General features: G+C 46.0%; 1 protein-coding gene across 1 annotated transcript in view; it reads right to left on the reverse strand.

Annotated features, from left to right (window-relative positions):
- dipk1c (divergent protein kinase domain 1C) overlaps nucleotides 1–15000 on the reverse strand; it is a 40340-nt gene that overhangs the window by 9601 nt on the left and 15739 nt on the right. Inside the window, exons 4-6 of the mRNA XM_031753195.2 lie at nucleotides 2243–2446; nucleotides 2104–2157; nucleotides 1848–2032 (exon numbers count right to left, since the gene is read on the reverse strand). Of these exons, the coding sequence (XP_031609055.1) occupies nucleotides 1848–2032; nucleotides 2104–2157; nucleotides 2243–2446 (443 nt within the window). The remainder of the gene's footprint in view (nucleotides 1–1847; nucleotides 2033–2103; nucleotides 2158–2242; nucleotides 2447–15000) is intronic.

A 15000-nucleotide genomic window follows, 5' to 3' on the forward strand; every position in this document is an offset into this window, starting at 1 on the left:
GGATGCATGTTGGATGGGTTGATGGATGGATGTTGGATGGATGGATGGCTGGATGGATGGATGTTGGATGGGTTGATGGATGGATGTTGGATGGATGGTTGGATGCATGGATGTTGGATGGGTTGATGGATGTGTCACGCTGCACGTAGTTTAACGGCCACCAAAGTTTGTTTCGACATTGGTTTGAGTCACCACTAAATATGGAACAAAGACTGTGAAAGAGTGTCTCAGTAATAAAATAATAAGTGAATTTTAAAATAAAATAATAATAAAAATATTAAAGGTGTGTCTTTAACTTCTAAATGTATTCCAGTGTCTCTCTCACTGCCGTTGTCACTTACAGTCTGATTTCTCTGCACTATCCCACCAACGCTGGACAATCTGGAGTTTTCACTGCAGTGAGTTTCTCTTTGTCGTCCACCTGCGCTCTTCTTTTTCTTGTTTTTGGATTTTTTTATATCAGCTTTGACGTCCAGACCTTTCTATTTCCCCCTGAGTCACAGAGAGTCTCGGGGGAAACGATATTCAGAAGCTGTGTTGTTTCAGGTGGAGCCTCGCGCTCACAAGGGGAAACACTGAGGACAGCTGCACCTTTTATGGCTTCCTCCTCAAACACTACTGTCTCTGCTTCTTCAGATTACACTTGTTTCCATATACAGAGAAATGTTGCTGTGCTGTATGCAGATTGGATAAGCCTGCTGGATCATAGTGATTCTGATTCACTAAACACACACACACACGTTGGTTTGTAGTCCAGCGTTCAAGCTTCATGACTCTGACTCGTTTTTGGTGCAGAGTGAGAACTTTTCTATCCATCAATGAAACTCCTGCAGGAACCAGTCTGAGTGGAAACGTGTGACCTCGCTCATCTGTGCTTTTGTTCGGCACTCAAAGTCGAGCTCTGTGCACACAGAGGTTTGCACGTCGGCAGCAGTGGATCGGTCTTTGTGGACCGAGCAGTTTTGGTTCGTTACCTTCTGGTAACTTGAGTTCTTGAACTTGAAGGAATCATCACTGATGAAAATCAATTTTCTGATTTGATCTTGTTTATGGGCCATTACTTTACTTCCTGTCTATTTGGGGGCTTGCTGACTGTCGTCTACTCCAGCAGCGTGTCCTTCATACAGGCTGTAACAGCCTCGGCTCTCTGTCTCCTCCCTCCTGCTCAGTGAAGGTGAACAGAGCTCAGACACCAAAACACTGGAGTGTGAACGCATTTGTACCAGTGATGTAAAGTAATGTTCTCTATCAAAGAGCCGGTGATGAATGCGTTCTTCTTCAGGTGGAGATAAAATGTGGAAAACACTTCTAATCAGCTGCAGCTCCATCAGAGCTGATATCAGACTCTGTGGTGTCTCCAGCTCCTCTGTTGTGTCTGACCTTCTGCAAAGCTCCACATTCGCACAGCTGCTTTCCTCCATTAGTCACTGCAGCAGCACAGGTCACCTCCACTCACTGCTTTTATTTTTAACGTCTGTGCTCTCAGACTGAAGCTAATTTCACTCATTTTCTTTTTGTTCTGCAGCTGTGCTCATGAAAAATCTGACATTTTAAAAGTGAAATGTGAACAAAGATGCCAGGACTAAAACTTTTCTTTAGGTTTTAAACTCAGAGACAAAACATGACATATTTCAGCTGCTTCACAGGAAAAATCACAAAATGTTTTACTTTGAAAAGCCTGGCAGTAAAAATGGAGATCCTGTCTGTGCTGTCAGGCTCTCAGGTAAACTCCTGAACCTCGAACTCGACTTAAACCCTCGATTAAACACGCAAGTATCCTTCTTGAATAAATGCATCTGTTTTTCGGAGTCTCTCATCACCCAAATCCTCCACCTGTTCAGCGTTACCTGAGGAAGGTGTACTCCTCCTGCTGCAGTAGGGCCCAGAGTGAGGCCACCTCTGCTCTCGAGTAACTCTTCTCTCTGTTTTTCAGCTTCTTCCCCAAAAGTCTGGCCAGGGAGCCGTTGTTCACTCCTCCTCCTCCTCTGTCTTCGTCCTCGTTCTCCTCAGCCAGCCCCAGGGAGTTTCGTACCTGAGGTGACAGGAAGTGAAGTCTTACTCACAGAAACTTTGACTCGTCAGCACCAAACTGAAGCCGCTTACCTCCAGAGTGGCGTAAAAGATGACATCGAGCGGGGAGAGCTCCTCTGCTGCGTCCTGTGGGGGCGAGGACAAGCAGGAGAGTTATTTTAAAACAAGCCGACCTTCCCGGAGCAAGTGGGCACAAGGGCGGCGACATCACCTGGTAATCCAGAATTCCCAGAGGCTCGTAGGAGGAGAAGTTCTCCAGCTTGGACTTGAGGATGATGGGGCTTCCTCTCCAGCGCGCCTCGATCACCTTCTTCCCGTTCTCGTAGTAGAGGCAGCGTTTGTACTCGACCAGGCCGAGCACGCACAGGTCCTCGCACATGTCGCCCGTCACCGAACCCTCGCTGAACTCCAGACACTGAGACACAGAGCAGAGGTCAAAGGTCACTCAGCAACATCTTTTCATTCAGTGGGATAATGTTCCTGTCAGCAGCTCCGAGGTTTCCCCTGCAGCGAGCATGCAAAACATTAAAAACCAGCTGTCAGCAGGTTTTGCAATGAAAATATTAAAACCCTGAATATTTATTCATGTTAACTAATACATTTTATTTATTCATGAACTTAAATTTATGATTTTAATCTCAGAAAACAGCAGATTTTTTTCTGCACTCTTAGAAAATCTAATTATTCCTCAAACATTTATGACTTTAATCACAGATGATGTCATTTTTTGTCCTAATAACTTCTCAGATATTCTGAACTTCAGCTTTAATGTGAAGGTGAGTTTCCCTCTCAGGTGGAAAACAGGCAGCACACCTGTAGTTTCACTCTGTCTGTGAGAGTCGTTTCATTTAAGGTGGAAACAAAGAGAAAAACAACCAATTTCAGAATGAAGTGTGATAATTAAACTGCACATGACTCGCTCTGCTGGAGCATTGTGATCTGACTGAACTGTGATGATGGGGGAGCTGGAAAAGTGATGACAACAGTCCAAAGTTTGGTTATCAGCTGATTTTAAAGAGCAAAGAAAATAAAGTTCATGGCAGCAAATCGCTGTTTTGCTCCTCATCTTCCCTCCAGCTCCTGATTTTCTTTGTCCTAATCACACACACACACACACACACACACACACACACACACACACACACACACACACACTGTGTCTGAGCTGCTCAGTGTCCGGAGGTGTGAGCGTCGGGTTGTTCTGCTCGGGGATTAGACGGTTAATCCTCTCTGCTCACATTCCAACACAAACATCAGTCGGTAAGAAGCTCAGAGGCCCAGACCGACTTCACAATCACACACCTGCACCTGTCGCTGCCGCCACGCTGTAGCTCTTACTCTTACATTACCTGCACTTTAAAATCCAACTTTAATGAATCAAATCCTCACATCACTTCGCACAGGGACGAGAAATTCATGCTCCCAGAGGAGCCACAATCAGAGACTCTCTGTTTAACGCCTCTGCACGATGCTTCTGTCTGATACCTGTCAGTGACAAATTCATTTATTTTGATTTATAAACTCTTGGTCTTGCATATCTCCTGTGTTCCTCTCAATAAACAAAGACGTTTCCATCATGAAGTGCTTAAAATTTAGTAGAAGATGAAGTGAGGGATGCTCAGGAATAGTTAATAGCTATTTATCTCCTGCTTGACCACAGTGCTGTGCAGCTGAATAAAAAATAAAAGTATGAAAACGAAGCTGAGACGGTAACGTGAGTCGTTTTAGGAAGGCAGGAAGTGCAGGAGACAGAAAAGCGGAGGATGAGATAGCGCAGGAGGACAGATAAGGCGGGCAGGTATGCAGACGGGTTAATTGGCCCGGGAGAGAGAGGCCCTGATAACGGCTGATGACAGCAGAGCGATGATGAACGAGCCTTCATCCTCTCAGCGTCCCACGGTTAACGTGCTGAAGGGGAGAGTTTAGATAACGGGATGTTCAGCCCTTCGTCTGTTTCCTGACTCATAAACATCTGCACACGGTCCATAAATCCCGATGAGAGCGGATGGTGACGTCTCCGAGAGGTGCTTGGCTCAAAGTGACGCTGAGCAGGCCGTTAGAGACCGGAGTCAGCTGCTTTCACACCGACCGTGGGAAAAGCAGCACACACACCTCACCGCTGCACAGCATCAGGGATTTAAAGGAAATGAAGCTTCCAGGAATAAAACCTTAGAGAAGACGTGACTGTTTCAGAGTGGACGTCAGAACGCACGGCCTTCATGCTGGCTGGGACTCGCTGAGGTTTTAGCTTTGAAATCTTTCTGCTTCAACACGCCAGAATTCAGAGCTGTCACTCAGTTTTAATATCACAGCCACAAACCCTGAAATCCATGAAAATGTACAAAAAAACTAAAAGCAAGCTGTGCTCAGACTCTTATTTTCACATCATTCTTATTGCCAAAGATGATAGATGGGTGGATGTTGGATTAATGGATGTTGGATGGATGGATTAATGGATGGATGGATGTTGGATTAATGGATGTTGGATTAATGGATGTTGGATGGATGTTGGATGGATGTTGGATGGATGGTGATCAGGTGTGACTTTACACGATCCAAACTGCTGCCTGCTGCAGTCACACGTAAGTTTAAGTCTCTGAACAGGACGATTATGTGACTGCACAGAGGAGCATCAGAGCGCCAGGAGACGAGATCGTTATGTTAGTCTTCTCTGTGTTGCAGAGATCTCAGACTTGGAGCCGGAAGCTGCAGAAACAAACTGAGATGCTGCTGCACAAACAGCAGCTCCAGCTCAGCTCTACCTTCTAGACTCATTTTATTTTATGTTTGTAATTCATAATTCACCTGCAGTAAGATCAGTAAACTGTTTTATGGTGAAAGCAGAGTTTCTGATGCCCGGGTTTGATGCTGAGGCAGCAGAAGGATGAATTGTAAACTGAGACCTCAGAGACTCAAAGAGAAACGATTTCATCAATTCTGAGAAAATATTAATGAGAAGCTGCAGCTGGAGGCTGACTCTGTAAACTTCCTGCATACCTGAAATATCCACAGCACCTCCTCCTCCTCCTCCTCACCTGCATCCCTCAGCTGCTCCTGAGATAAAAGCTGTGTGTGTGTGTGTGTGTGTGTGTGTGTGTGTGTGTGTGTGTGTGTGTGTGTGTGTGTGTGTGTGTGTGTGTGTGTTGATGGACTCAACAGGTGTGGGAGGGGAGCTGTTGAGAGTCAAAGGAGGCTCAGCAATTATCGCCCCCCTTCTCCCTTTTTAGTTCCTGCTGTCTCTCTTCACTGTGAATGATAACCACTGAGTGTGTGTGTGTGTGTGTGTGTGTGTGTGTGTGTGTGTGTGTGTGTGTGTGTGTGTGTGTGTGTGTGTGTGTGTGTGTGTGTGTTGCAGACAGAGGGTAAACTGCCGATGTGTGAAATCACAGATGTAATGTTTGCTTCACGCTGACCGTCGCTCTGCGTCGGTCCTGTTTTCCGAGTCCTGACACTGCAAACATTAGAAACACTCACACAGGTGTGCGAGGAGACGTGGTTTTGGAAACGTGTCCTGTCAGAGCGCCCTCGGTAACACAAACACATCCAGCCTGATGTCGACATCAGATATGATCCATTTGTTTGTGTTTGTTCTGCTTTAAAATGATTTATTTTAAAATAAATCATTTTAAAGTGTTTTTTATGAATTTGTACTTTCACTGTCTTCACCCAGCCCACCTCACAGCTTCCAAACATGTGGTTAAAAGAGCGACTTCAACCTGAACCATGATTCTTCTGCTGAAGCTGACCAATCACAGGAAAGGAAAAATGAGAATAAAACCACGTGTTTCCTCATGAGCTGGAAAACCGAGGGGAGCAGGATCAGGGGCTTATTGAGGAGCCTCCAGCTTTAACACGGTGTTTTCAGGATGACTTGACACTGGGCACATTGCCATGGTAACCTGTGCTGCAGAAAACCACCACCCACTGACAGAGCGGCTTCCTGGAAAACTGCAGCAGCCCTGCTGGGAGAGCCCAAGGACCTCGAGGTGCAGGCAGTAACCGGGCAGTCATGCTCGCCGTGACTGAATGGCGGCACGGAGCACGCTGAAGACACAAATGCACAAGTGTGTTTGAATGATGCTTCGCCGCACGAAGCTCTGAGAGATGCTGCAGCGCTCAGAGCGAGTCATCTTCCCGCCAGGCAGGAAAGGCCCTCATGGCTGCGGTGATGCGAGCAGCAACCTCAGAGTCCCATGAAACAATCTGAGTGCGGCGCGCTTTAAACACACAGTTCCTCCCTCTCTGGCTACAACTCTAAACTCCTTTATGTGTTTACAGTTTAACACGAGGCTGAAATCATCTCACACACTGGAAGAAAACAGCCAAGCAGCAAATGAATCAAAGCAAAAGGCTGATTGTCGTCTGTCACCTCGCACAGTTCAGCTGCTCTGCTGATGTTACAGCTTCAGCTTGCAGTCTGTCGCTCTGCTGATGGTAGAGCTGTTTGTTTCCTGTGGGCGTGACTCATCGTGTTGATGACAGCGTGCTCAGTGATGGTCATTCTTTCAGTTCTTCCAGCATCGTCAGACAGTCAGAGCTAACTGCCCGGGTAAATCCGAGAGTCATTTTCTACAACAACACACACAACACCACAACATTTCCAATACTGCGTGCTGAAAGTCTACCAGGAGGTGATCGAATGAAGCGACACACTGGAAGCTGCCCACAGCAGGGATGAGTGTGACCGATCGTTTCTCTCACTATGACAAACTGTTTCTGCAGAGAATCAGCTGCTTTATGTCCGCCATGTTTTTAGACTCATCAGTTAGTCGCCAGCCTGGAAGTATTCAAGAACACGGCTCAAATTTCAACCAATGAAAGGGTTTGCTTTTCTGGGTGACGTCATGAAGTTTTAGCTTCTTTAGTTTTGTTGCCTCGCAGACACCACAGATAAATACTTGTTGTTATAATCGTGCTGGGAGGCCACGCCTCGCCCTCAGCCTCACACCTGCTCGTGGACATGAAACATGGAGGCTCTTAACTCCTTCAGACGTCTGTCAGCTACACCTGCGTCCTTGGATTAAATTTCAGGTTCATGCCAACCTGCTGTGAGTCTGTGTGCGACCGTCTCACACTCAAAGCAGAGCGAGAAAAGGTCTTGGACATACAACGTGAGAGTAATTACCATGGCAACAGCCCCAAACCGCCCCCATTTGTAGTAATAATGGAAGCACTTAAACTCAAAGGGTGATCTTGAGGTTCCTTCCCGCCTCGGCTCTGGCCTTACAGCCGACTCTCACGAAACCAGAGATTTGAAAACAGCTCGAAGGGACCCTGAGCGGGACAAGGATCCCTGAGCCGAGGAATCCCCCCACAGACACCCCAGACATCTGCTCCCTCTGCTCTTATATCTGCTCTAATTCCCTGGATTTCCTCCACCCTACATCAGCTAACACTCTCCAGCTGCCTGGAGACCTCCCTGCCCAGTTCAGAGGATCAGATTCCCTCCAAGTGTGAAGAGAAATGTGACTCCTGGAGTGAAAATGAGATCCAGATTCCACTTTTTAAATTGAAGCAGTTATTTGGCCCATGTTTGAGGTGAATGACCAAACAAATGTATATGACTGTGAAGTGAGTTGCTCTGTGTTGATTTATAAATACTTGAGAATATTTTGATTGTACTGCTTTAGTACTTGAAGTCCTTTTACTGTACAGGGTGTTTCCCGCTGTGAAGCATTTGTACGGACGGCTCAGAGTCTGCGAGGTGGATTTTGGGCCTCGGCACTGAAATCTGTCTCCACATGAAACGACTTGTCCTCCTCGTTGTGAACGATGCCCTCGGGTACACATTTCCCTCCTCTTCATCATTAACCAGAGCAGCGTGTGTGCGAGCTGACACACGAGTGCGGTCGCCCACCAACCAGCCGCGGTCTTTAGTGCTCCATTAAGTCAACACCTATAAAAACACTCACCTGCTCGTTGGCTAATTATGGAGGCTAACCGCTGCCAACACACTCACACTGTTAGTGTTAATGGCTCGGGGTGTGTACCTGTAAGTGTGTGTGGTGGGCGTTTATGGTGTGTTGTGGCCTGCGGCTGCCAACTCATCGGCTGCGAGATCAGCCTACGCTTCCAGCAAGCTGACCCCGAGGTCAGCGGCTCCGCCCACGCCGCGTGCGTACATCCACGCCGCGCACTCGCAGCGGTGAATACGAGCCATTCAGCCCACACCGCGCTCACCCTGCGGGCTGCAAAAGTCACACCATTGTTCTCAGAGTGTTCAGCGTGCTCAGCACAACAGGAGGTGCTGCTTTACACTGTGGGGATACTGTACTGACCTCTGACCTCCTGTCACCAGTGATAAATCACTCACTGCCGCCTTTTTGAGAGCTTTTTCTTTTTTATAAGTCATCAGCATGGGAAGCTTCCTCTGTCTAATATACCACGATTCAGAGGTCGCAGTTTGCTGCTGGTTTGCACAGTGTTGCTCAGAGGCTCTGGTGCATATAACAGAAATTTAACTCCAGCAGCAGATGATCAGTGATTCCTGATCACCCAGAGGTGTGTGTTTAGTGAGCCGGACGGTGCAGAGCCACACTGATCCCAGCTGTCACCCCTCTGTCTTTATGGAAGGACCATAACGTTCATCCTGCAAACAGCTCTCCATCACTTCACTTCTGCAGAATATTTTTAATTTGTTCCAACAGTTTCCACTTAAACGCTCCGGGCTCCCGATTCTTCAAAAACCTTGACAACCTCTGCAAGTTCAGGCAGAGAAAGCTCCTGCACGACGCGCTGGGCCCGTCACGGCCTCTGGGCCGAATAAACATAGGAATGTCATTAAAGTCTTTTAATGTTCCTCGTGTGTTCGGGCTTTGCTGTTATGGAATGTAATGGTGAGAGCACAACAACAAAGACCTCCTTTCACTAGAAACGAGACCAGAAACTTCTCGTCTTTCTCCGACTGCTCGCCAATGTCACACGAAGCGGAGGCGGAAAGGCAGAATTAACACAGCGTAAAGCACTGCGCTCACATCTGACTGGAGCACAAGTAAAGAACAATACAACATGAAATGGATTTTAAGTGAGACACGGAATGAAAGCTGGAAAAATGCTGCAGAGATGTGAGGAGGAAACATCTGGACTAAAACATTCAGGTCATGTAAACTTATTAAAACCTGATTAAACACCCTTAAAACAGGTAGCATTATTTCCTCTATCTTTAAAGCCTTTAAGGCGAGTGTTATTATGATGAGGGTTTTGCTTTTATAGCTGTGCAGCTAAAGGAAACAAAGCCACAATGACCAGAGGAAATTAAAGGGGAAAGTAGGAAGATGATCCGAGCCAGAAATGAAAGAAAAAGACAAAGAACTGAAAAATAAAATGTTGACCATGGCTGTTTATCTCAGAAGGAATCCATAAATTAAGAGAAGTAAAACTTGAATAAAGATCTTGGAAGTGGAAACTAGAAGTAAAAGCCTGCAGTGACATTTAAAACCTGGCCGGCAGACCCCGAGTTCATTAATGATTCTTAATGATTCAGTCTGGAGCTCATTTACCTTCCGTACTCATTTATTTCTGTCATTAGCTCGACACGAGGCAGCACAGCAGCTCCCTGGACCGCTGTGCTGCTTGCTGGCTCGGTTCAGCTGCTCTGGAACTTGGCGCTACATAAACAGGGATGAGATTCAGACGACAGCGACAGGCTCTTAATTGAAGCCAGCTGCAGCTTGGGAGGAGCTGAGAGCTGGAAGCTTCCTGAACAGCCACTGGGTGGATGTGAACATCTGTAAACATGCAGCAGTTGAATTCAACAAAAACCAAACTACCAGAAGAATACCAGACAGAGCACCAGACCCGCTCCCAGAAACCAGCAGATCCAGTGAGATTTAGTGTAATGCTGGTTCAGATGGTGTCACAGGTCAGTGGGTGTTGTAGGTGTGGATGTAGACCTGTGAAGGCGCATGGGCCTGAGCGTCCATTTGACTGTTTGTAATAATCCAAAAAATTAAATCATAAGTCCAAAGAAGGGAACACCGAAAACTATAAACTACAGAAACAAGAGGTTGGAAACACACTGAGGTGAAACAGCCAAAAAACAAGAGGACACACGGCTGCATACACAAAGAAAGTGGAAACGCAGGGAGAACGAGACACAGCTGAACTAAATCACAGCAGACGAGACACGGAAAGCAAAAATAATAGCAAACCACAAGGAATGCTGACTGAAAATAAAACAGGAAGTGACATAACTAAACTTGGAGATAACTCATAGATGACAGATGTCCCGCTGATTTAAAACGAGCCAGCAGTCTCGGGTCAACACCAGTGTTTCCACCTGAGTGGATTCTGTTGTGACGCATGTTTGTTACACGATGCGCCTGCAGAATAAAATCTAGCTAACCATCATCATTTCATAACCCAGAACTGTAGGTGTCAAAGTCTTAGCTATGAAGCTTGTTCATCCTAATGATCCTTCATCACATGCAGACGTTGGAATGCAGGAGGCCTGTGAACACTCAGTTTATCTCACTGTTGGTCATTTGCTGCTTTAGTTCTCTGCTTTATTCTGTTCAGACATTCCTCCTGAGTTCACCTGTGGCTTATTATCCATCTACCTACCTCATGTGTTTCTTATCCCTCTCTCTGCTTCATTTATTCTGAAGCTTCATCCCACTGAGCTTTAGTTTCTGCTCTCTTCCTCTGGTTCTCTCCCCATCCTCAGGTTAAGTTTACCCGTACCCCATTATCGCTCTTCCTTAGACTCCGTGTTCTCCTGCAGTCTTTGACAGGTCATTATCTCACCTCCCTCATGTTCTTGAGTTTCTAAGTGGATTTTATTATTTTATTATTTATTTATTTATTAACTTTGGCAACAGCAACTGGAAAGATATCTAAAAATAGTAATAAAACAACAACATCAGGTAAGTCTGGCAAAAATGTTCCAGCATAAACTCGAGTGTCTGGGGTCAAAGTCCCGTGTTTTAGCTTCTGCTCCATCTTAAAAGGCAGAATCTCTGCTTGTGCTGTGTTCACTACGATAAGTGTCTGACCTGTAATTTCAGTGCATCACACATTGCAATGTTTTAAAATACTTTTTTTGCTTTATTTTGGTACTTTTGTACCTTTGCAGCTGCATGTGCTGCAGGTTTGAAACCATTTCTCATGGTGCTAACGTACGCAGGCAGAGGCCGGACGCTCAGCGCCCCAGTGATGGTCGCCTGCTCTGACCGATAAACCAGCGGTCCATCGAAGCGTGGCGCGGCGCCCTGACGCGGTCTGTATATCTCTCTCAGTCTGACAGCCTCTGAGGTCGTTAAGCTCTCTGAAGTGCCTGCGGTCGCACAGCGTGTCGAGACTCACTCCGAGTGTCAGAGTGCTTATCGTGAACCCAAAGGCACAAAACTCAGAGCTCACCCTGCCGGAGCGTGCCTCGGTGCTGAATGTAAACAAATCCAATTGAAGCAGACTCGCCGCTGCCAGGATGCCTGCACAGAAACACACTGAAAGTACACAGCGTGCACGTTTTCTTGGCTGCCACCTCTGCCTGCAGGCAGCGCCTCGTATTTGAAGTACGGAGAAAATACTGAACACCAATTACAGAAATATGTCTGAAGGGTGTTTCTCTCTTCAGATGAAATATTGTTGACGAGAACAATGACTGTTCCAGATTACACCAACTCACTGATGTGACTCTAAGTTCAGCAGTGTCTAAACAAACTGAGTAAACTTCAGGTAGTTTTGAATGTTCTGCCCATTGAATACACTTTGCAGATCACAGAGCTCCATTTTCCAAATGATAAAGTCTGTTTTTAGACTGATTTTTTCTCGTCTTTCTCTCAGTCAGCAGCTGCCTGAAAATCAACTTGCAGAGACTTGAAATCTCTGATGAGGATTTCCCTTTTTTTGTCAAATGTATCAGAGAGTGGGCATGTTGCAGCAGGCCACCGTTATTAAGACCTCTTCCTCTTTTCTTCAGTTATATGTTGAACTCCTGAGGCATCTGATTTGTGCCACTTTCATCAACGACTCTTCAAGTTTCCTGGCTGCATACCAACACTCACTGTCGTTTATGTGCGACGGACTCTTAAAGGAAATCTGATCTCACCTCAAGATCAAATTCTCCTTCAGTTTTCAAAGCATCTGCTCAATGACATCTGACTGGTTTTGCTTAAGGGCAGCAGCCTCCAGCTCTTCTGGAGGTAGAGTGAGGTGTTTCCAAGCCTGAGACATAAGCAGATATAATCTCTCCAACATGTCCTAAATCAGTTCCAGGATCTCCTCCCAGCTGGACACATCTGGAACACCTCACCCAGGAGGAGTCCAGGAGGTCAGATGTTGAACCATTTAAACTGACTGTTTTGAATGTAGAGAAGTGGTGCCTCCACTCTGAGCTCCTCCTGATTGACCAAGCACGTCACTTTACCTCTGAAGGGACGACTGGGCCACAGGAAACTATAGAAGCAACTTAAAGTGACAGCGGGTGAAAAGCTCTGTTCAGAGAAACTTAAACTGTTCAGAGAAGAACGATTTGTGCTGCTTGCATTCAAGCTCTCATTCTTGTGGTCACTACTCCACAGCTTGTGGCCACTGGTAAACATAGGACCATAGATCCACCAGTAAACTGAGAGCTTCATTGCTACGCTCAGCTCCCTCTTTACAACAGACCAGTACCATGAGACCAGTCTTTGCAATGACAGGCCTGTATGAAGGTTAAAATGAGCTATTTACCCATAGGTTACTGCATGGGTTGGCCTTCCAGTAGCCCCAGAGATGGTTCAGATGGCACTCAAGTTCAAGCTTTCATCTATTTTCTGTTACATTTCTCTAAGAGCACCTTTGTTTAATACTGGGATCTCCATTAGCATTAGCCTTAGCTATTCTTCCAAAAGAAAACAGATAAAGAAGAAGACGAGGCAGTAACCACAGTCTGCATTAGACACAGCATTCATACAACAAGTTATCATTCTAATAAATGTTAGTTGGAGTCGCTGGTCCAGCACATGCCCACGAGATCAAAAGATTTAATTTAATAGAAATTCTCTTAAAACTCATTTTAACTGCTGATATAGAGCCGGAATACTCGACTGTTCACACCTACATTTGCTGGGTGGATATTGGGTAACAGTGAAAACAAATAAACCTTTAACGGTTAACATCAATCACATGACTGGTTGACAGTGACGTGATTGATGGTAAAATATTATAGCAGTTGGTGCATCAGCGGTTCCAGAGAATACATCATATATGTTTGATACGACCGCAAAAGGTGACGTCCTGGGAATAAGAACAAGTTGGACCAGCTCCTCTTCTCCACTAACGGCTATGAACGTCACACTACACCCGTCTCTAAATTCTGTTGAGGCGTTTACACATGCTCCGTGGTGTTGTGGTAAGAAAACAAGCAGCCACCTCAGGGGTTAAAAAAATCACTTTGAAATGAAGCACCAAAGAGCCGCAGTTCCTCTAACGTCCAGCAGAGGCTCCAGCAGTGAGTCGGTCCCCCCAAACTCACAAACGCAAACAGTTTGGTGTCTATAGATAATTTAACTTCATAACAACTGTAGAGATATTTTCATAACTCATCCGTTTTTAATCGTTTAATCGTTTGCATTATTTGGAGACTTTTTGCCTCCCACCGTGTGTGCAGTCACATCGTGACCAAAACTGGTCAGGTACAGGTGTTACAGGTGTTGCGTGGTTAACCCCAGTTGGTTGCCACAACTACTGGCAATCAGTTGCTGAATGCAAGAAAGTTCATAGCAATCACCAGGCAACCACCAATTTCAGTTGTAAGTGATCATTTTAATATTGAGCAATAGAAAATAATTAGCACAGCTGTGAAAAGCGCTGAGGTATGAGAGTTACTGACTGGCATTAGCAGCATGTTTGAATAGAGCCACTCAACTTTCAACACTTCAGTCTTTCTAGGACTGCAGTTTTTACAGGGTGGGATGAGTCTATTCATACACACAACACCTACACACAGTTAAAGTATGATTAAAAACATGGGGAAGAAGCCACACACGGAGCAGCTCATTCATGCAGCTGCGGTTTGTTGCTTTAGCATCCTGCAGAGGGCGGAGACTCCACCAGCCGTGCAGCAGTCAGAGCATCAAAGCCCCGTCCATCGTTACAGGAACTCTGAGCTTCACACACACACACACACACACACACACACAAACATGCAAACACAAAACACACACAGGTGCATTTTTAACAGCAGCTGTCAGACATGAGAGCCAGACGTATTTTATTCTTTAGACTGACCTTGATCCAGATTTCACACTTAGAGCTTCTGTGTTTAACCTAAAATCATTTACAAGCTCTGAGACTTCGGGTTTGGGACTGTTTCCTTTAATGTGCTAACTCTGCTGCAGACACTTTGATTTGTCGCAGCAGGACGGCGTGAGTAACCCTCGACTGACCTAATGGGGTCACCTGCCACCTGCTCTTGAATTTTGAATCATGAATCTGCTGCTCCCACATTTGAAGCTGCCACGGTCCCCCTGCAGAAAGTGTTTCAGAGCCTCTGGTGTATCCGGCCCGACACGTCCTGACTCCTGTGCTTTTGAGGGTTTGCGGTCCGGCTGTGAGGGCAGGTATGAGTTTAAAGCTAAATCACAAATAGGAAGTGTTTCAGATCGTTGTTGCTTTTCAAACAGGAGCTGATGATCTTCAGACTAGAGGAGCTCAGTCGGGTTCAGGCGAAGGTGGCGCTCATGTTCTTGCTGTGATTTCAGCCAACAGCTAACTGAAAGCAGACTGAGGCTACGCAGCCGCAGTCTCTCCAGCCTCAGACCCATTTCTGCCTGCACGACCATAAACCACGGCTATGTCAGATCATCTGAAAGACCATTTTTCTTCTAACAAAGTTTCGGTTTCCACAGGTTTGTCCGAATCCTTCAAAATAAGAGCCTTCTGTCTACTTAAACGCTGGACTTTTAAGATCTGATTAGATCTACTTTACAATCACTGGACAACGTTTTAGGATCAGTCCAAAGAGTGAACCTCAAACTTTGCACTGAA

This window comes from Oreochromis aureus, linkage group 9 (assembly GCF_013358895.1).
Source record: "Oreochromis aureus strain Israel breed Guangdong linkage group 9, ZZ_aureus, whole genome shotgun sequence".
Lineage (NCBI taxonomy): Eukaryota > Metazoa > Chordata > Actinopteri > Cichliformes > Cichlidae > Oreochromis > Oreochromis aureus.